Consider the following 22,828-nt stretch of genomic DNA (forward strand, 5'->3'; position numbering starts at 1 on the left):
TAACAAAGCACTCACACTTCATATGAGGACTTGACAGCAAAAACTAGACTCAAACTGAACAGTTCCTTCCAACCACAACAGCAAGAAGAAAGAGATGAGTAGATTTTAATCAGTATATTACATGTGAGTAAATGACATGACTAGTGTATCATCTGTGGTCTCTAAAGAGAAACAGCTATGTACTGAAAACTGAACATCAGAGTTGCTTCAGTCACACTTACGATGCACACTTGTGTGTGAAACATCACAAGGCCAAGAAAATGATCTTGAATGAAGTCACAACAGCAAACCACCACTCTGCTTATGTCAGAAAGGCAGTTTGTTAATATTTGAACGATTTCCTGGCTAATGAGTTTTATTTGCAATCTTTAAGACCTTCATGTTTTTCCAGTGGTGAAAAGAAGGGACTGTACATCTGTTTGAGATGCTCAAATCTATAAAAACAAACTGGTTGGGGAACAGCCATGACCACCACCATAGCTAACTAATTTCATATTCCAGACTCAACTACCACAGTATAATTATAGGTAGTAAAGGCAGAAGGCACTAAAAAGGAATTCTGATGTTAGGACTTTGTTTTACCTTACTCTTTTGCTGATAATTCTGATTTTGAAACAGTGAGTCTGGTATTACATTTGGCTGAGATACAGCTTTCCTTATATTCTTTAAGTGTGATGTTACACAAATATAAAGAAAGAGGACCTCATAAACCTCACCTGTTTTTTCTGCCATTCGACATGGTAAAATCCAGGTAGGGCAATGTGCACCAGACACCCCTAATGAGCCTGCATACCAAGCAATAATCTCATAAGGGATGCTCTCCAAGCTGCAGATTATCAAACCACAATGATCAGCACAAGTATGGTTGTAGCTGATGCCAAATTTTAGAGCAGAATTTCCCAGAGCAGTCACAGCTAGCACTTTTCATTGTGAGAAGCTGGTATAGACACAGACCTTCAGGCAAACATGAACTATCAAAGCATGTAAGATTTTGCTCCTGATTCTTTGTCCCTGTATAAAAAGGTCAACCTACACTGATAAAAAAACCTGATACCATAACCTAGACGAGAAGATGCTAATTAACAAGGGTGAGGTGCATGGTCAAATGGGTAAAGAAGCCTGTGTTAATGTTGTTACTGCTGCAACTCAACTCTTTTCAAAGTCTGAGTTAGTACCTGCAGTGTATTGTAAGCATGTCCTTGTAATGGAATTCACTGCTGTTCCAGTGATCAAAGGGTAGGTTATTTTAACAATGGAAATAAGCTCTTGCAAATTTTGAGGAGATGAGTTCTTGAGTTACTGGCCCAAAATTGACTGGCAAAAATATGTAGCTACTCATTGTGAAGCAAATACAAATTGCATAAATGCCCTTTTGAAAGAGCAATTAATTTTTTTTCTTACTACACATAGTTTAAGCTCACTTGATTTATGAAAACTGATACAGATCTATTACTGAAAAGCAAAAGATATTAATTCAGCAGATATATTCTTCTTCTTCCATCCCTTACTCTTTCTAATGAGACTGGAGAGGGAGATGAAGTTAATCAAAGGCTTCCTAGATGCATTTTTAAATGCTGAGAATATAGGTAAATATACTCACTAGTCAATTCTGGCAAATTCCTCATACATTTGAGAATTTGACATGTTTTCCCCCATGTATTTTTTCATTTAGCATCTTTGGCAACTGCAGAGACAACTGTAAAACTTGTTGTCACACAACATATCAGAAGTGTCACAAGGGTTAAATCAGTATCCTGTCACACAGTATCCTATCAGAGAGGGGTGAATAACAGATGCCTAGAAGGCAGAAGAGTAATGTGGAAAGCATACAAAGTCATGTGCCCTGGACACTCTCCTAGGCTCTGGAACTTCCTGAACCAATGAAGATGGTTCTCTAGCCAGAAGATCAGACTGAGCAAGCTCCAACAATAAGAACTGGGGTGTTGACTTTGTAACGCATCCAACAACTTTTAATTAAAAGAAACAAAACGAGCTGGTCTTACAAGGTTACCTCCAGAGACTGAAAGAGAATGCCTTTTGTGCCTCATTCTGAAGAAAATGCTAGTTTCCTTACAGAAAGGAAGCCTGCATCACGTACAAAACCAGAGAAATGGTGAGTACAGCATTCTTCCTGCTTCACACAAAACCGGTTGAGTGACACAGGCATGTGGCTTCTTTACCTGAAGTTAAGAGTAGCTGAAGCACATACATTTGCATTTTCAAACATGTCTCCAACTCAGAAAAGAAAAGAAAACAGAGGGGTTTTGGTTTTGTATACGTACTAACCTATACATTGGTTGTTTCTTAATTTCCAGATTTCACTGACTTTTAACAGAGAAAGTTCTTTGACATTAGACTTGACAAAAAGTTGGTGTCAGTGTAACATACTAAATAGAGCAAGTGCTCCATATTAAGTTAGGAATCTAACGTAGATTCCATGCAACAAAATCACACCTTTTCCAAACAGTTATCAAAACCACATATACAAGTAGTAGAGTTTATCCAACCACATCACCAAGTGTGATTGGAATGAATCTAGGAGTGTAATGAACTTTCAGCAGCATTGTGCAGTCTAGCATGATATGTGAACAAAAGTTGAGGCAGATCTGGATGAAATGTCAATTTACTGTCAACAATTTCTCACATTCAGCAAACTCCAAGGGATATGAAGTTTTTTTTAGCAACATTTCTTTAAAATTTCAACAATCTCAAACTCGCTCATTACAAGTGTATCAAATGTACTGTGTAAACATTTGGATGTACATTGTAGACAACTTACTTTTAAGTAAATGTACTTAAAATGGAGAAGAAATAGTCATCTGAATAAATTCTCTAGTTGCTAAAATTCTTCACTATTTTTTGAATAAGGGATTAGAGTTCATGAAGAAAACAGACCATTTTGCTAAACTTATATCAATTCTATATTACTTCAAGTAACTCCCATGGCTTTAAGGATGCAAATATCTACTGCACACTAGTAGATGCAAACATTTCATCTATAGCTCAAGAAAACTTCCAATAGCTAAACTGTTAACAACATAATTTCTCCATTCTCATGCTAGTCTTCCCCTAATTTTTACACCAAACAAGCCTTACAAGGGTATAAATCCATTTACACTGCAGTGTAGCACATTCATGATACGCCTTCACTTTCTGAATGCCCCCTTTTCATTTGTCTTCTTGTTCTTAGTTCATGTAATTAGAAGAATAACTGTAGGCAGTGCAGTCTAGATCCAAAGGGAGGCATATTAAGACAGGTTTAAGATAGGCTATATTGTGCAGATTTTTACCCATTCTGACACTATCCTGTCCTTAAAGTAAAGCACGTCCCTTATGTTACTTAGAGTAACATAAGGTCTCCACACCTGCAAGGTCTCAATATTTGAACATTGCCAAGCAATTGCTTTCAAGCCCAGCTTAAGCCTTCACAGAATATCCTGCCAAATACTAGAGTTCACAAACAAGAAATATGAAAACATTAAAAAATTCCCCAATCAAAACACTTCAAAGGAAATGCAAAATGAGATTATTAATATAAAACTGAAATAAAGAACTTCAGAATACTGCCCTACTAATGAGAAAATTTTGTCTGAGAATGGGACGTCACTCAAATTGAGTGAAGCAAGAACCTCCATTCATCACAGAAGAATATGTTAATCAAGGATTAAAATATTACTGCAACCAGAAGTATTATTTCATACATTACCAATCATTTCTATGAAACAGGGGTAGGATATCAACTTCCTCTAAAATATCTCCAGATCTAAAAAAATTTTTGATAAGTAGTTCTAGCTTATATTGTGGTAGAATTCTAAAATACTCAATGCACAAGTGCTCCATTATCAAAAGGTACCTCTATAAAAAAATTTAGTTAAAGAACTTAAACTTCACTTATGATACTGTCAGAGCTGAATTAACAAAGGTAAAGGCAATGCATTGAGATCTGTGAAGATCCACATTCTCCCACAAAGTAGGTGCAAGAACTGAATGGAAACTGCCCTGTAAAAGTATTCTTCAGCCTTCACCTCAGGTGGCCATCTCTAAGATCTCTAATATGAAGACCTGTTTTAAACAGAGTCATTATCATATAGATAATGACTGTTCTGTCAAAATAGCCTCTGAGAAACCAACTCCCAAAACCACGGAGAACAACATAATGATTACTGTTTGTAGAACACCTCACTTATTCCCATTTAACAACAGGAGAGAGTAACAGTTTAAAAGAGAATACAAGGAACAGAATGCTGGTAAAAAAAGTCAGGTAGTTGTGGAGCTGCCTTTAGGTGTAAGGGTTTTTTTTTGTTTTCTTTAAAGCTCTGAATCTCCAATACTGAAAATGTTGCAGAATTTGTTCCAGAAAAATATTGGTGTTGCTTCAGAAACACAAGAAAGAGGCTTACACATTAAATATCCAAATGAGTATTCCACACTTAGTTCAAGCAGTCCCCTGGCACAGTGATATGGGAGAACCTGCCCCAGTTCTATCCCATTCCCAGAGGCTTAATGTATACAAAGAACATTTGGGATCTCTTCAAGTGAGCTAAAGATTTGCATATCCTAACATACAGCATGCATTTCTCGTGATAAATGTCAGATTACCTGGACTACCTTCAAAGTGGTAGAATATGATTTGCTTTATATGAAAACAGCATTAAAAAAACCTCCAACTGCTATAAACCAGAAGTAGAAGGCCATTGTAATCTCATCTCCAGGTGGAGTATAGGAAATGTGTCTACAACACATATTTATCAACTTAATGCTGGTTTTGATTTTCTGAGATCCTTAGATAAGTAACTATTATTAACTATTATTCCTGTTTAAGTTGACATGTTTTTGAAACAACTGATTAAACCCACACATTTGTAGCACAACAAAAATGTCACAGGAAAAATATGACATGATTTACAACTGAAAATAAATATTAGATCTTTCTTTAGCCTAGGTATGATACATGTTGACAGCTCAGCATAAAGATGAACTTGGAAAAAGTTTGCTCTACTATATGCTACATGCTACCTATTAACAAAACACCCCTTGGGTATAGTACTTATTCAGAACCTAAACAAAACACACATTTTATGCCTTTTCTAAAATCCATTAATAACAAAGACAGAAAACCAGAATTTGAATGTGAAAACCCTGGCTGATTTAAAAGGCAAAAACTCAAAAGCTTAAATATGCATTATTTGACTTCCAAGGTACTTGGCACCTGCAGCTTGTTCCCACCATAAGGCTGAGTTACTCAGCATTTCTCAGAGCTGGTTCACAGATTTTACACTAAACTTTAGGGCTCCATAACTAAACTTTTTTGAAAATTGCTTTTGGCAACTCACTTAAGTTTTATTAAATCACAAGAGGATTGCTGCCTGAGACTATAACCTAAATGACAAAAGATTAATTAATTATATACAGCTACCAAAAAAACCCACCCAAACCAAAGAAGGAACACACAATGAATCACAATCTAACACACAGGTTCCTTATTTTAATTGACAGAAGGCAGCAATCCCTCAGTGCAGCTTGCATGTATCATACAGAGCCATTCCCAAGTAAGAGATTTGTGTTACTCTTAACACTGTATTAGATTTATACTATTTCTTTAGTGCCTTTAGCTTTGACCAGAACAGCTTATGTAAAAAGTCAAAATATAATGAAGAAGGACTTAAAGTATTTCTAAGTACTGTCTTGGATCTACTTGTAGCAAGGGAGAAAAAAATCATCTTTGGAAGTCCACAAAACAAAAAAGCATGTGTAGCTTTCTTCAGAGCATAAGCATGCAAATGCTAGATAACCTTTAAAAGATATCTCAGAGAACATCAAATTTATTTATAGAAAAAGGTGTATAAAATACATTCCCAATATCAAAGTCCAGAATTACTATGAACTGAAAACTTCTACAGTTTTTAAAAGAAACTAACCTAAACTCAAATCAATTGGTAAGTTTACAATAGGTCTAACAAGAAGCACACTGCTCTGTAAGTTTGAATTCATACTGCACTCATTAAAATAATTTATTAACTATAACCTAATTTTCTTGTAGCAGAGATGCAGTAGAGTAGGGCTTACCATGAGATATTTTGCTATTCAACTCCATAGTCACCACAATGCACAACAGTCTTTCCAACAGAAAAAAGTACTACATTTTTGTTAATAATCTGTGGCTTATCTGTAAATGAAACAGCCTTTCATCCAGCAGCAGTACTGGCTGAGGATGGAGGAGGGAATGCTGTGAGAAGGCACACCTGGGCTGTTTTCATTCTTCCAGGCTGAACTGGTAACAAATGTTTGAAATGCTTTCACTACAGTTTGCATTGGTCTAAGTATCAATCACGCACAGAGGCTCCATGAACACCTCCTCCAGAACCACTTTTGACTGTTGGGAAGAAAAGGGATTGGAGCTACCTATACACAGTAACCAGTTCATGGTAAGATGAGTTAAGATTGAAGTAGTTCTCAGAACTAACAGGTACATTGGTGAAACATTTGGTTTCCTTCCTTCTTTTGTTTAATGGAAACAGCAACGAGTTGCAAGGTAGAGAACATGGAGCTAAGTTTCTGGAGGCTATTTGTTCTGCTTGAGGCTGTATTTTCACAACTCAACATTACTCTTCTAATAATTGCAGATCCACACCCAGTTTCTTTGCCACCAAAGCCATAGTAAAACTGATGTGCTAGAGTACATGCTCCCTGACACAGGTTATATTCAAGCAGAGGGGTAATCTCACCTCAGAACATTACATTCTAGACTTAAAGCTGTCCACTCTGCAGAGCAGCTGTGCAAGTACCTAAATCATCAAAACCATAGCAGCTGACAGGTCACTACATGGTGCTTAATACTACATGATATTGAGTACAGCAGCCCTCTGTAGGTCAATTACACCTACAATCTATTAATGCAATCTATGTATACAACCTTCTCTATCAGATTAAACACTGTTCCTATTCATTTTTTGGGGTTTTGTTTGTTATTTGTTGTTTGCTTTTTGCAGTGGATGGAGGGTTATTTTGGGGTTTGTTTGGGGGCTTTTATGTTTGGTTGGTTTTTTGTTTTGTTTTAATTTGCATAACGAAATAGATCAAAAGACTTTTCAACTTACTGTTCATGGAAGTCCAGCATTGGTGGCTCAAACCGGAGAGGTCGGCAATTTCCCCGATACAGGGATACACTACAAGAAAAATTGAAATGTTGTAAAAAATACTATTAAATGACACATTTTTGCTCCCTTCCCATCGCATATAGCCCTCTCTTAGCAAAATTCATTAATTCTAATAAAGCAATTAATTCAAAAGAAGAAACAAACAAACAAAAACTTGTCCAGTCAAAATACCGCAATTTTACAACATGTAGTGTCTCCAAGAAAGATTATGTAAGAGTACATATCTTGAAAATGGACATAATTGAAGTGTAAACCTCTCCTTTATATAGTGATGGCTGAGTGAAACAACGCACTAAAAAGGTTTACATCATCTTTCATAGCAATGTCCAAACATTGCAATGAAAGAGGTGTTGGATATTGTCCAATGTGTAGCAGTAATTTACATACACATCCTGAGTTTCTCCAGCTACTTCTGTACTAGCACATAAACAATCTTGAATGCACTTGAAGTTACTGAGGCCACATGTGAGAAAACACCCAATACAGTTCAAAGCTTGCAATATCCAGAAGACAATGACTCTGCTCTGGAAATATTCCTTAGCTTTGCTTACACTGACCTCCCCCTGGATACTCTTTAGGAGAATTCTAGTAGATGAAGGCCAAAACTTAAACAGCACTCAAACAATCCAGCAGTGAAGTCAACATCATACCTGGAAGCATTCTCTACTGCTTATTTTATCAGTATAGTTATATAGAGCACAATAGTTAACCCACAACAAAAAAGAAAAGTAAAATATACAAGGTGGTTTCATTGACCAAAACATTTTTTTATTATTCAGAATGATGTGACTGTGATCACAGTTAAGCATCTCTGTAACTGTAATTGAGCTGAGTAAAAACCCTATTCATACAAAAACCAAAAAAGGGAGACAACAATATCAAAAAAAATTGCAGAACACTAAAGAATAATAGGAAGAAAATCAATGGCTCCTGAATGGCAGGACCAACAGCTGCTTTTTTTTTCTTCAAATGCTTTTTTCCCTGTTATTAAAACAGACTTATTAGTTTAGATCCTTGTTTTCTGACTTTGTATCAATCCTAGATGTCTAAAGACAGAGCTGCAGCCACTTGTCCTGGGTAAGGAAAACTACTTCACAAACGCAGTTCTAGCCAGAACTACGCAGCTCTGCCGCAGCATGGAGGAGCAGCCAGGAAATGGGGCACACACATGTGGCTTGTCTTATGAAAGCTGAGGCCTTGAGCAAAGATCAACCCAATTCCATCCACTGCAATTCCAGGAAAGCTAATTATTGATCAAATTCCGATGCCTTACCATACTTCAGAACCACTTCAACAAGGAAGCTATTTACAGTAACAGTTTAAGAATAGGCTAGGAAAGCTTAATTGTATCCTTTAATCAATATCAAATCAAAAGCATTTTAAATAAAATTACATTGTCTCAATGACTCACTTAAACTCTGAGACTGAATCTTCACACTCCAAGTATAATACATAGCATGACAATCAATTTCCAGCACTCTATGTTTTAATGTCAAAGCATCTCCAATGCTACAGAGCCTAGTCACTAAAAACAGCTTTGTCCACATAAAAGTAATAAAACACTACCAGGACAGGAGTGGGCTTAGTACATCCAGTCAGCCTTAGTATATACTTAAATATGTGTGTGTACACATATGCCATGTGTTTGCAGATCACAGTACAACAGATGTGAAAATACAAGAAGACACCAATAGGAAAAACTGTATTCAGGTCTACAAAAAAAATTAAAATTCTTGCTACTATTAAGTGTGACTGTAAGACATTACAGTTGTCAAATAAGAGAGTGCTTGGGTACACCTTATCAGGCTAAAGACAAATCTCAAATTGAAGAACAAATACTCAACAAAATGAGGTTTACAGAGACACTGGACGTAGGAGAATACAACTGGAAAACTATACTAGCAGTTAGATTTCATAAGGATACAACAAGTGACTAGCTTGTCTTCAGAGTTTACAGTCTAATTTTAAAAACAATTTAGAGTGCATTTCAAAATGAAAAAGGCCAAAAAGCTCCTGTACCTCCATTGTTAAGGTAATGCTAAACAGAAACCACTCATCTTAGAGTGATCTTAAAAATAATTCTGTCCATTTCTTCCAAAATTAGAACTTTGAACAGTTAGACAGTGCCTCTTTTGTGTCAGTAATTATTGGCAGAATAACATATCAATTCCTTTTATGGAAAAATATTAAAAATATTTACAATAGTGATAATTAATATCATTATTTCAAATGCATTGAAAACACTGTCAAGAGTAACTTGGCCTAACAATCATTACATACTCAATTCTCCACATACACAAACAGTTAGGCAAGATTTTCTCAGGACACAGAGCTATATTGTCCTGGAAAGCCAGTTGGACAACACAGATTTTTAAAATTTGTTACATTTGGTTAAAGTTTGGTAAAGGCAGCAACATCATAATGAATGCCAAGTATTATAATAAAAGTAAGAACTGTAATAAGATTCAAACAGGAGCAAGCAATATAGGGATCCACAAACTTTGCCTTCTGAAGGGCCCAACATGAGTCAACTTGCAGCAGAGAAGGAAATGATGATAATGTCTCTGCTCTCCTGGGTACTTGCTCACCAAAGGCTGGATACACCCATGGGAAGGGCAACTTTACAGCATAATGACATGAAGTTAATTACTGTTGTATGCATGTAGAAATATGGCTCCCGGTCTTATATCACAATTTAAACATTTTTCCTTCCCTACGCCTCCAAGTTTTCTAACTTTTAAAGACAAGAAGAACAGCATGAAAAAGAAAAGATGCATCTGGAAGAGAGGACTGCAGATATCTGCCAGCAGACTAAGAACTGGCCAGGAGTCATATGGACCCATAATTCACATGTTCTCAACATCCTCTTCCTTCTGCAAGAATTTTGATTTTAAAAATGAGACTTGAGAATGAGCTACATATAGTGCCCAGCAGGCTCATTATCCTCCCTGTTCCATCCATGCTGTATCTGAGTGGACATTTATCTCCACTACTAAGATACTGCTGCTACCCAGATGCAACTCACTGAAGTGCATCTTCATGTCTCAATAGTATTTGTCACACATGCTGTCTTTAACATGGTCAAAATAGCAATGCCTGCAAACACTGTAGCAGATATGGGTGTCCATCTATGCTGAACCACAATATTCTTCTAGCTTAAGGACATTCTTCAGCACTTCCATAATGCTTTGCTGTTTATCAGAGTATTAGGCACACAATTGTAGATAATCAATGCACATCTTTGCATTTGGAGATGAAGAAAAAGCTTGTCACATACAGTACTTAAAGATTTCTGCAAAGTTGGGCAGCAACTGTGTCTCCGTATCCTCACTTTACCTTTCTAGCTGTTCTGGGATTTCTGTAGGAGTTGTGTGCTCTGTGGAATCTTATCTGTAACATCTTTAATTGCTACTGCAGAAAATTCAAATCTAAGCATACTCCACATGTATTTTTTCCCACATTACTTCAGCAGTTGTTTAAAGGGTTTTATTTCCTCTCTTGTGCCATAAATTGTAAAGAAATAAAGACAGCAGAATTAAGTTGTGCAACAACTTAATTCTCATGATTTTATTTAGCGACAAGAACTCTTAGAAAGCTGCTACTTTATTTCCATTACCACAAAATCAAATAAAAGCGTATCTAAAAATAACTCTGTGAACCTTTAAAATGACAAATTGGCAAATGCTTCACAGTGGGTACTTTTTGTGCCAGAATCCTCGAAAGAGCCACTGCAGACCTTTCGAGCTAAAAATCTTCTGTAAGCAACCTGAGTGCATCCACAACTTGTTAATATTTAAAAATAAGACTGAGATATTTTAATTTTTAAAACTAGATTTATTTTTTTTTAGAAATATGGGTATTAATCACAGAGAGAAAGTGAGAAAGTGAACTTCCACAAAACAATTGACCACTTCAGTATCTGGCAGAAGCTGCTGCTAAAATTGCAGATGAATAAAAAAGACTAGCAAGAATTTTTTTTTTTATAAACTATCCAGATAGTAGCTAGCTCAGATATGTCAATATTAACCTTATATCAGGAAAACACACTTGTAACAGGCAAAGTTCAAAGCCAGCAACTCCCAAGGGGGAGTGTCTGGGGAAAGAACAGGGAGAAGCTTGAATAGATGCACTGTAACCTGACCATGGGCATGAACAAAACAAATTAAATTGCTAGCTCGTTTCCCTCCTTCCACTTAGTGCTAAAAAGTAGATCAGAGAACTGAATAAACTGCCTAAATAGGGAAAAATATTGCAAAGAAACATTATTTCTTCTATACCAAGAAGAAGAAATAATCCCTAATAAGAACAAGGAAAGACAAGACATCAAGAGAAGTTAAGTATTGTTTCTTGCAATGCCATTGAAAAAAATCACCTAGAAAAAAACTTCAAGGAAAGATTCATGCAAAACCAGTAACAGTAGTGAGAGAGAAAAACAGAAAGCAAATTTGGTATTTGCTATGTAACATGGTATCAGACACCTTGTGATGCAGACCTTCATCACATTGTGACTGAACTTCAAATAGGCTAGCACTCTTAAGTGGAATGGACAATTTATTTTCAAATATCTAAACTAGTGTTTTAACAGAACACAGTCTAGAACACTGAAGTTTTCCAATACAGAAAGCAATCTTCTTAGATGAGAAATTAAAATTTAAAAAATCCTGCAAGCAATCTAGTCCATGAACTCAATCTCAAGAACCTCCAAATTCAGTTGTTTTCTGGGAAACAATACTGCACCAAATCTATGGATGCCAATATAGGCACTTTCTTCCTGCCATTGAGATTTCATGATTTAAACAAGATACTATTCCATTTAAAGAATCTCCATAAGGTCTGGCTATATCCAAGACACAGAAATACACTAATCATTGTTATCTTTCGTTCAACTCTCATTCCTGTAAATTCATCTTCTCATACTTGCAATCTGACATACTGCAGCACATAACTACAGCTGTTTGCATTCCTGTCCACAGCTGGAGATTTCCTAGCTTTTTCAAAACTTGCAAAAAGAAGGATCTTAAACCCACAATTAAGCAACTATACACACAGTAAAATAGAAACTCATTCAAAATGGAAAATTCTTTTACTAGATTTCCTGGAAAGGAACAGAAAACAGGTTTTGGAAAAAACATAACTCTATTTACTGAAAATGCACTATGACAGCTTGCTGAATGCTACTTGTGCAAGAAACAAGCTTGATTATTACTGTTCAATGCATTCATTCAACAAACAAGAATATCTGATGATTCTTTAGAGAAAAATTAGAGACCAGGGAAAAAAGAGGCCACTTATTTTCCTTCTCAGGGATCATACATGGCAAACTCTTCAGTAACAGATTATGTCTTCAGGACAGGAGAAGACAACACAGGGTCATGGGTTGTCTAGTCTGGAGAAAAGGAGGTTTGGAGGTGATCTCACTGCTCTCTACAACCACCTGAAAGGAGGCTGTAGCCATGTAGGGGTCAGACTCCTCCCAGGCAACCAGAGACAGAACAGGAGGAAATGGCCTCAAGCTGAGCCAGGGAGATTCAGGTTGGATATTCAGAAAAAAACCATCATGTGGCTAAGTACTGTAACAGCCTGCCTAGGGAAGAGGTGACATCACCATCACAAATTGAGTACATGAACAACTCTGTGATATGGCTTAGTGGGCATGGTGGCACGTGGCTGAAGGTAGGAGTTGGTGATCTTGGAGGTCTTTTCCAACTTTAATGACTTTATGATGGCACAAAGGAATGCAGGGAAGAATCTATCAAAGATAACATCAACTTTTTCCTCAAAGAGTACATGAAGAATTTTTGAAGTAGGCAAACTTTCTCAATAAAAGAAACTACAGAAAAATTACTTTTATAAAAAAATCTACAAGCAGACTTTCAGTTTAATTACACAGAATTACTCTGTGGTAAAAGTCACAAAGTGAATCAAAGAATTCTTCAGTTTTTTATTCCACATGTGAAGCATCCTCCTCAAGAAGGGCCATAAAAGATAATCAGAAGGACAAAGCACCTCTTCTACAAAGACAGGCTGGGAGAGTTGGGGCTGCTCATCCTGAAGAAGAGAAGGCTGAGGTGACCTTAGAGCACCTTCCAGTACCCAAAACAGGCTACAATAGAGGTGGAGAGGGACTTTTCACAAGGTCATTAAGGTCATTTAGTACTAGAACAAGAAAGAAAGGGCTTTAAACTGAAAGAGGGAAGGTTTAGATGAGATATTAGGAAGGAATTCTTTATTGATAGGATAGTGAGGGACAGGAACCCAGCCCATGGCAGAAGGATGGAACTAGCTTATCTTCAAGGTCCCTTCCAACCCAAACCATTCCATGATTGAGCTGTTCAATATTAAAAACTATCTCATTTTAGTTTCATTTCCTCTGTATGAGAAAAATAATTGGAAAAAAATAACATGGTTTGTATTTGATTTTTTTAAATTAAAATGTTACTATTCTTATGAAAAGTATCACAAATCTTATGATTAAAGTCTGTTTTAAACTTTTAGAAAGTGCTTACCTTTTCTGTTGATATGAACTGAGGCCTAAAGTTGTCTCAGTCTGTAAAAGAAAAAAAAAAAATTAGGTTTAAGAGGCCAACAGCATTATACCACCAGCAAGGAAAAAACCCCAACTTAACAACCTGGCAACTGCAACTGAGTAAATCAGAGCTTGAAAACAAAAAGGAGAAGCTCTGACCTGGAGCAGAAAATGTAAATTGGTTTTTTCCAATTAGAGAAATTAAGTTTGGCCTTAGACAAGAATTGTAGTAGTAATGCTCACAAACTACAAAACAAGCAGCAACTTAACAACCTAAAAACTGAGAGAAGAAAAAAGTCCAGGAAATGATAACACTGTATGGAGCAAAAGAAAAGCCTAGCATAGATAGATGTAAGAAACAAACCACAAGGAAAAGCATATAAAACACAAGAAATAGTCCGCCAACTACCTCATTGATGTAATTTACCACCTAGAAAACAAAGAAGGCTATAATCTCCATTTGACTAGGAAACACCATCTCCTCCTTCTCGGCTAATGATCTTCTAGCCTCTATTATTCATACCCTTCCTTCCACTCTGCTGGACATTTCAGTTAATTACCTGCAAACAAGGAGGTTAGGTTGTCTAGGGACTCCCAATTAGTTTACTCTTGCCTAAGAAACACCAACTGGATTAGAAGCCTGTGTATGCAGTGTCCTTCTAATATTGCTAATGTTAAAGCATACCACACTTGGAAAACTTCTGTCTTCCCACAGGATTTGGAGATCAAACTGAGGATTTTAGTTGTCCTCTTAAAGACATTTCATGGCCAACCAGAATACTTATCTCCTGAGAGTGGGGGAAAAAGCTCACAGGTCTGATGAAGTCCATAGTGCACCTTGACCAGTTCACCTCCAGTACAACGATGTCATTTGTTTGCAAGGGGAATGCAAACCTGTACCTCATTTCAGAACTAAAAATCAAGTCCCTTTTGCTGGACACTTCACTTACTTCTATTTCAGCTAAAAATTACACTTTGTATATTTTTTTTAAGCTAAAAGTATTTTTAAATAGTTTCTTAAAAATTGTCTTTACTTAAAATATAGATTCTTTTATTAGAGGAATTTGATTTTGCTATTTGGAGACACTTTTTGGAAACTTTATAATTATTCCTATTAAATCACTGAGTCTACAAACATTAATGTTTGATTCATGTCAAGGATCAATTCTGGATTGTAAATCTAAATAGCATTCCAGATTTAAAATGAAGTTATTTGGTTACTCACCCTCCAGTTCACATCAAACTAAAGAAAGCTGGAAGTGTATTATTTACCATCGTAAAACAAAGCTAATCCTTTTGTAACTCGAGGATTTATTTGCAATTTTGAAAGGCAATACAGAGTATTCTTTAGATTTTTTTTTTTTTTTTTTGTTTACAACCTCTGATATAGGGAGTCAGACTGCCTTGCTGAAGGAATATTGCAGGAAAGGGTTCACATGAAATTGCATTTTATAGTACAGAATAATCAGTGGAGTTTTTACTCAGTGAAGACTAAAAAACAAGCAAAGGTGTTTTATACTATGCTTTTGTAATTCGAAAGTCAGCAAGCTTTTCTTTAAATATACCTTCTATGTTAGTACTGTAATTAGGAAACTAGTCAATATCTTAATCTTCATTTAAACACCATTAATTTACTGAATAGAAAAAAAAGCTTACACATCTTTCCATGTTTTCCTAGCTAAGGTATATTACTCATATACTGATAAGCTTTAGTTCAGCTTCTTAACTTCTGATGCCACATTCCTTTTTCTATTTCCTGTAAGATACAGGTAAATACTTACTACTCTGAAACAATTTACAACAGGCTATAAGAGAAATGAAATTAAAATGAAGAAGGAAGAAATTTAAAATCAGTTTTAGTTAAGTGATGAATGCTTAAGGTACAAAATGTTTTCTATCTAACACTTTCTAGCAAGTACTGCTAATTAACAAGTTAATTAGCTCTGAAATCTAAAGAAATTAAACACAAAAAGGCAGATCTCTTCCTTCCACACCTTATATTTTCCTCAGACTGGAAAGACAAAGGCAAACCTTCCAGTTTCAAGTTGCCACACATTATTTTCTCAATTCAACCATGAGAAAACTCATGGCTTGAGATAAGGACAGTGGGTACATGACTTCTGTGACAGCATGTGTCTGGGAAGGTTTAGGTTCAATATTAGGAAAGGGTTCTTCACCCAGAGGGTGGTTTAGCACAAAAACAGGCATTTAAGAAGTGTTTGGACAATGTTCTGAAGCACATGGTGTGAATCTTGGGGCTGTCCAGTGCAGGGCCAAGAGTTTGACTCGTTGATCCTTGTGGTCCCTTCCAACTCAGAATATTCTGAGATTATGATTCCGTGATTGCTTTATTTTGCTTTACCTACTAACGTGTCTTTATCTTATTCCACAAGTTTTCTCACTTTTACTCCTCAGATTCCCTTCCCCCATCCCATCCCATGGGAGAAACAGAGCAAGCAGCTGTGTGAGGCTGAGCTTCCAGCTGGAGTTAAACCACAACAACTGGACTTACTCTGTGAAATTAACAGACATACAAAACTGTATATAAAACCTTGTAATCCTTACCAATGTCCTTTAAAGCACATGAATCACAAAAATCAAATAAAACATTTTTCTTTCAACAATGCAGGGTTTTTTCTTTCAAAACATAACTAAAGCACATAATTAAGTTACCAGCAGCTACCTGACAGTCCGATGATGGAACTAACAGGTTCAGATCCTATGACAGGGCAACTAAAATAGCAATTACCAGCACTGTCCCATCCTTGACAACTAGCTTTGGCTCTTACAAGACAGCTCATTCTATTAAGTATTTAATAAGTTCACACAGAAAGTTGTTAGTTATATGTACTCTTAAGCATCATAATTGGCTGTCAATACTACTAATATTAGACTCAGTCCAAGATTCCACCCAGGCCAACTTTTAGACAGAGGGCAGTGGAGATCAACTTTAATTCCAGAAAAAAATGCAGAAAGAAATGGAAATACTCATATCTGAAAAAAAGTGCAACTATTACATTGCCATGCTGTAGTTAACTGCTGGGAGTTGAATTATCTGACTGCACATCCAAGGTTTTCCCCTATGTTCTGAAATTACTGATTTGCTATGAAAATATTAAGTCGAATATCTGTAGATCAGGTTTAAAATCATAAATCACTCTGCTAAGACTGGTATTTCTTAGAAATATTTAAGAGCAAAAATCCACCAAAGATTCATGCTTACAAGAAAAAGCCTGGTTTTTGCTCTCAGATGTCCATTAAACACAAGCAATATTATAAATTCATTTTAATTACACTTTCTGTTTTTTGAGCATGACCTGCTTGCATTTTACTCTGTTTGATTGTTTTTGTGTGTATTTTGTTGTGTGGACTTCACTGGGGTTTTTAAAGTTCATTTTTTGGATCAGTGTCAATCAAGAGCAAAGAAATAGCATACCAACTTCAGCAACTACAGCATCATGGAACTAAACCAAAAATAAATCTCATGTGGCAGTTTCTATAATTACCACTCTTTTTTATTACACGTCAATCTTTCAAGTCATGCAGTAAACAAAAACATACAACTATGTTCAGTTACAAGTCCTAAACACTTTTTTTTTTAAAAATTGATCTCCAGGTATAATTGTGGACCTATTGTATTGCAGTCTGGCCTGCTATTTTTCCTCTGTGACTGCAGAAAACTGTCAGGAACTAAAGCCATGTACCTGGTCAATCCACTATTTATTGTATAGGCTTTGCTTAATACTGTTGGTTTATCAGGTAAAGAGAAACATAACTATGCTCTTTAAAATATTGACATGCACCGATCAGGAAGTATGATGCATGTGTACACTATTAATATTTCAAGACATATAATAAGATAAATTACAGGAAAAAAACCCCTTCAATTGGATTAATTTCCCAATCCAAATCCCTAACAACAAAACCTAAGGTCAGCACAAAATGCACAGAAGAAATATACAATTGAGTGGGGGAAAAGTGAGAAAGGGAAAAATCACCCCTTTTACCAGTACTGGGCATTTATGATCCTTCCACCCAACAGGCTGTGTTCAAGACTTGAAGAAAGATGATTCTTTTTTAATTCTTTTTTTTTTTTAATTTAAAGAGAGAAGATAACATTTAGGCTGTTGCTCCTAACAGTATCATGTCTTAATTTAATCTCTTATGTAACCCTAGTAGGATTAAACTATAAATCAAGGGATTTCAGTATAAAGATCTTGAGAAAACTTGCACAAAGTGAGCTAGAAAATTTCAAGGCAGTCAGCCAACACCATGATTTCAAGACTTAGGAACAGTTTCTCTCCATAGGGTTATATTCTCAAGACAGATTTCATGGAGAATCTGTACCTCAAAGTACACTTTAAAGACTCAGTATAATTGTGGAAGACGCCAGACAATAATCTTGCATACATGGAGAATCAAAATCCATACCTTACAGCCTGAAGGCCGTCTCTAAAGAAATACCCATGGTTGTTAACCTCAGCCAGAACATAAAAACAAAAAATCCCACTAAACAAACAAACAGCCACAACCACCAAGTTAATTTTAATGCCTCACAATTTGTTATAATAGCTATTCTTCACTTCTTGATAAGAGGTCATATTACCTAGCACTACATTCAGTCATCTAAACATAGGCATCTGCTGCCACTTGAGATAAACGTCCTAGGGCAGCCTGCCTGCTCCCTGACTGACATCCAGAAGGACACAGTTTCTCCTACACCCTGTGCCACATCTGCCAGGTCCATGTAGATGCCCAGGACATCTCAAATAGCACGGGTTACCTATGTTTAAGCAGCTAAGCTAGAGATCAGAAATCTTCAACAAGGACATTTGGGGCAATGCAAGGAGGCAGACCCTCTTGGGGTTCAAGAGCAGGGATATCCAACACCAATTATATTTATTTAATATTAACAAAATTCTCAACAACCAAAGTTTTCTATATTCATACATAATGGAGTTGCCACACCAATATAAAAGACTGCTGCAGTCCTAAATATTCAGGACATTTTACATCTCACTATTTCATAGTAAGGCTGGTCTGGTTCCTTCTTGTAGAAGAGGTATGTGCTGCTTGCAACTAAATGTTGAGAGATAGCTACAAAAGTGATACATAAATGGCAGCTTAAATCTTCATTGCTCTTAAATCTTCATGAGCTCTATGCTAATAATTATTATAATTAAAATAAACTTAATGAGTTATATCTTGCTTAAGATAATGAAAAAACGAATGCTGTAATCTGAAAGGTAGCTGAAAGTGGACTGAAGCCATTCTTGCCCTGGTCTTTCATGACCCAAACTCACATAAGGAAACAAAAACCTCATCACTTCACTGTAGCTGATGCAACACATGCTGTTGACACTGGCTTTACAACAGTCACTCCTGGGCACCAATTATTTTTAATCTAAAGCCTGGGGATGGCAACTCTTCCAGTACAAGAAGCAGAAGAACTTCAGCTGCTCACAAGCCATGGCAATGAACTAGGATGGCTCTTACTCTGTTATAAAGTCACATACATGGGAAAGAAAGCTCCAGAGGCCATCTAGTCAGCTGCTGCTCAGTGGAGGTCTCCTAAGTGCAGGTGAGCTTTGCAGCATCGTGTTTTGGGTATCTCAAAAGACAGAAATTCGACTTCTTTTAATAAACTGGTCCAGTGTTTGAACATCCTCAAGTTTAAAAGTATTTTTTTTTCTTGCATGGGAATCTGTGTCCAAAGCTTCTCATCCTTCCACGGCACACAGGAAAAATCTGGTTCGTGTTAATTCAAAAATCAGTTTTCCTCTTGGTCTTTTCTCCTAATAGCTGAAAAAAATATATCCTAACATGAGAAGCCTTTCAGCCCCTTACCATCCTGTATTACTCTGCTGTGCCTGCTCCAGTATGTCAGTGCCTTCCTCACATTGGGTAGCCCAGACTGGACACAATACTCAGCTGCAGTCTCACAGGAGGGGGCAAAATCACGCCCTTTATCTTCTGGGTCCACGTTTGTTCACAAGTCAGAAGGCTGGCAGTTGTCTTTGCTACAACAGCACATGGACAACTTATGTTCAACCTGTTCTCTTCCAGAACCCCCCTATGTCTTTTCTGCAGTGCTGCTGCCATGGCCCAGCCCATCCTGTTGTTCCCTCTCAGGTGCAGGCCTTGCATTTGTTTGAGCTGAATGTCATGAGGTTCCTGTCAGCCTGCTGAAAGCCCTGTGAACAGCAGCCTTGCCTTTCAGTGTAACAGCTACTTTGGCCAATTTGGTATCATCTCTAAACTCACTAAGAGTACTCTCCATGCCACCAACCAGGCTGCTAAAGACAACACTGAGCAATGCTGCCCTCAGTTCCAAGCTCCATCACAGGTAACCAACTACCAGCTGAACTCTGTCCTGTAGAATACACCCATCAAGGTCAATGGTCCAGCCACTTTACTGCCCACCTGCAAGCCTGTATTCTTAACACTTGGGCTACAGAAATATCAATGGAGATCACATCAAATCCCTTTAAAAATTATTTTTATACAATAGGAAAATTAATGAATGAATTAATGAATATAAAATATGAAAAAATGGATTTACACAGACTATGAAAATTTGAGGTAATTAAAAAATACACTTAGACTTTATTCCCTGAAAACACTAGTGCTGATACACCAAAACTGAAAGCTTGCCACTAGTGTTAAAAGAATTCTTTGCTGCACTACTGAGAATGAAGTAGAAATCATGCAGAAAATAGTAAACTTCCATCAGTAAGAGACCAATACAGCTGAGTCCTACAAAGGTAATTTGGTTCCATGCCTTCAGAAGCCACTGCAAGTCATTAAGATCCTGTCTCTTTGTCATATAAGACCAATTCTCACTATCAGTCTCTGTAACAAGCAGTTTACAGCAATTTATGAACAAAGACAGCAAATATGTATTAAGTATATATAAGCACACAGGCTTTCTTTATTCCCAGTATTTCAGCTATTCTGCAAACCAGTAATTATCAGTAAAATAATTTCTAGGAATTTACTTGTAAAAAATGGCTGCAAACACTTATGATTATTGCAGCAGATTCATGTTAAGATAATTTGAAAAGTCTTAGCACTTTCCTTTCTCATTTTAGCAATAAACTACTTTAAAAATACTACTACATATACAGAAGTACTTTCCAAACAGTCTGAATTTAAAAAAAAAAAAATTAATAACTCTATAAAATAGTGGTCCCAACTACACTGTCCAGAAGAATATTAGATACCCAAGGCAAAAGCTCTAATAACAAATAGAAGGACCAGGGAAAGTAATTTATTAACTAAAAAAAAAAAAAAAAAAAAAGAAAAAAATAGAAAAGAAATCTTTGCTCTGAAAAATAAATTTTCCTTTACCATTCATTTTTCAAAGTAACATCCTCAAAAAGTGAGCTAGTATGTTGGCTTAACATGAAAGGACAAATTATTAAAAGTAACAGTTGTAGTTTATTTCAGCTCTCCTAATTGTTGCAGATGACATCACTGTCAGAGACATGAAGCATCTGTCAGGTCTGGACAAGGGTTCAAATAATCAGGACAACACATGGAGGGGACAGCCTACACTGACGTAGCAAAGTTCAGCTGAAGGAGAGCTTAAAGGTAAAACTGGGAAGGGAATAACTGATAGCACACTAAAGAAAACAATGTGCTTGGAAAGCACAGTGAAATACAAACTATATGAGCAAACAAAATGCTCTCAAAAACTTACTACTCATTTTGGCATTACTAAAACAAGCGTTACTAGACAGGGAAGGAACTACTCTGTCCTCTCTCTCAGCACAAGGTCTCAAATAAATGCTACACTTTCAGTAGTGACAAATAAAAATCCAGTAAATTGAGTGTTGTAAAAAACTTGCATGAAGAAGCTACAGGTAGATTTCAGCACAAAATTATCATGATGAAGAGGTAAAACAACCTAACAAAAAACCCGAGTGTACACATGCCCTTGAGAAGAAAGCAGCAGCAAAACCACCTTAGGCATGAAACTTCCGTACTTCTCTACATGTTTTAAGAGCAGAAGAGTCAAGCACCTGCCAGGCATAGCCCATCTACACACAGCCCCACCTGAAAAATGAATATATGATCTCCCAAGGTCCTTCACAATCAACCAAGTCTATGACTCTGAAGTGACAAATAATTATACAGACATCTGCAAACCACCTGCTATTGAAAAAAACCCCAAACCCTACATTGCATTTACATTAATACTATTCTTACCCTATATTCAGGATCTAAATGAATTATTTGAAGAGTTCAAAAAGCTGAGCTCTTAAAGGACCAATTCATGTGAATAGACAGAAATAAGAAATTCCCTCGTTATTTTAATTTAATCCAAAGGCAGAACTAGCATAAATTTATTTAGATATAAACCTTTAATCTGAACACATATGCTAAAGAATATAATTCTCACTTTTCTCAGAAGGTTGAACTACACAGTATAGCACTTTCTAAACCACAAACTCTAAGTCCACACCCAGAGAGTACAGTCTCTATTTTGCTAGTTATCCAGTAGCATGAGCTCATGAAATTTCCATTGTCAGTTTATTTTTACCAATGAAATGCTTTTCTACTTAAATATTTAAATATTTATTCTCTTTCAATAAACAGTGGTTTTCAGTCAGACTGGTCAAACCAAACTTTTCAACACATTAATTTTTTACAATGGAATTCCTGAAGTGTGATTGAAAGACATAAGGAGCATTTTACCAACAGTATATACTCCAAATTAGTACAAAAAACCAGTATCAACAGGGTTCACACTAACTGGAAGGAAGTGGCAGGAATCCCTAAAAATATTAATTATTCAAGGCATTTGATTTACTTTACTCGTAAAGCAACTTTCAAACAAGAAAAATCTTGCTTCCACTCTAAAGATATCAGCATCTTGGGAGAAGTGGAGATAAACCAAGACTGGAGATGTCTTTGATACCTCAATCATTATTAATCACTGTACTGAATTGGTTGTTTTTTATATTAAAAAAAAACCCAAATCATTTGTTTGAAGGTGACATAACAGACAATACTGATTTACCACTACATCATAGCATTTGTAATGAACAACAGCCATTTGTGAAAGCTTATGGAAAGGCCAAAAGAGAAACAGTCAGTGACATCACAGTAGGTTTAAAACTTTAGTAAACTGCTGTTCACA

General features: G+C 36.3%; 1 protein-coding gene across 1 annotated transcript in view; it reads right to left on the reverse strand.

Annotated features, from left to right (window-relative positions):
• TMEM131 (transmembrane protein 131) overlaps positions 1-22,828 on the reverse strand; it is a 93,679-nt gene that overhangs the window by 49,196 nt on the left and 21,655 nt on the right. Inside the window, exons 3-4 of the mRNA XM_071430866.1 lie at positions 13,664-13,704; positions 7,098-7,166 (exon numbers count right to left, since the gene is read on the reverse strand). Coding sequence (XP_071286967.1) covers positions 7,098-7,166; positions 13,664-13,704 — 110 coding nt within the window. The remainder of the gene's footprint in view (positions 1-7,097; positions 7,167-13,663; positions 13,705-22,828) is intronic.

The sequence above is a fragment of the Agelaius tricolor genome, unplaced genomic scaffold (assembly GCF_023055355.1).
Source record: "Agelaius tricolor isolate 1412-34295 unplaced genomic scaffold, bAgeTri1.0.p SCAF_7, whole genome shotgun sequence".
Lineage (NCBI taxonomy): Eukaryota > Metazoa > Chordata > Aves > Passeriformes > Icteridae > Agelaius > Agelaius tricolor.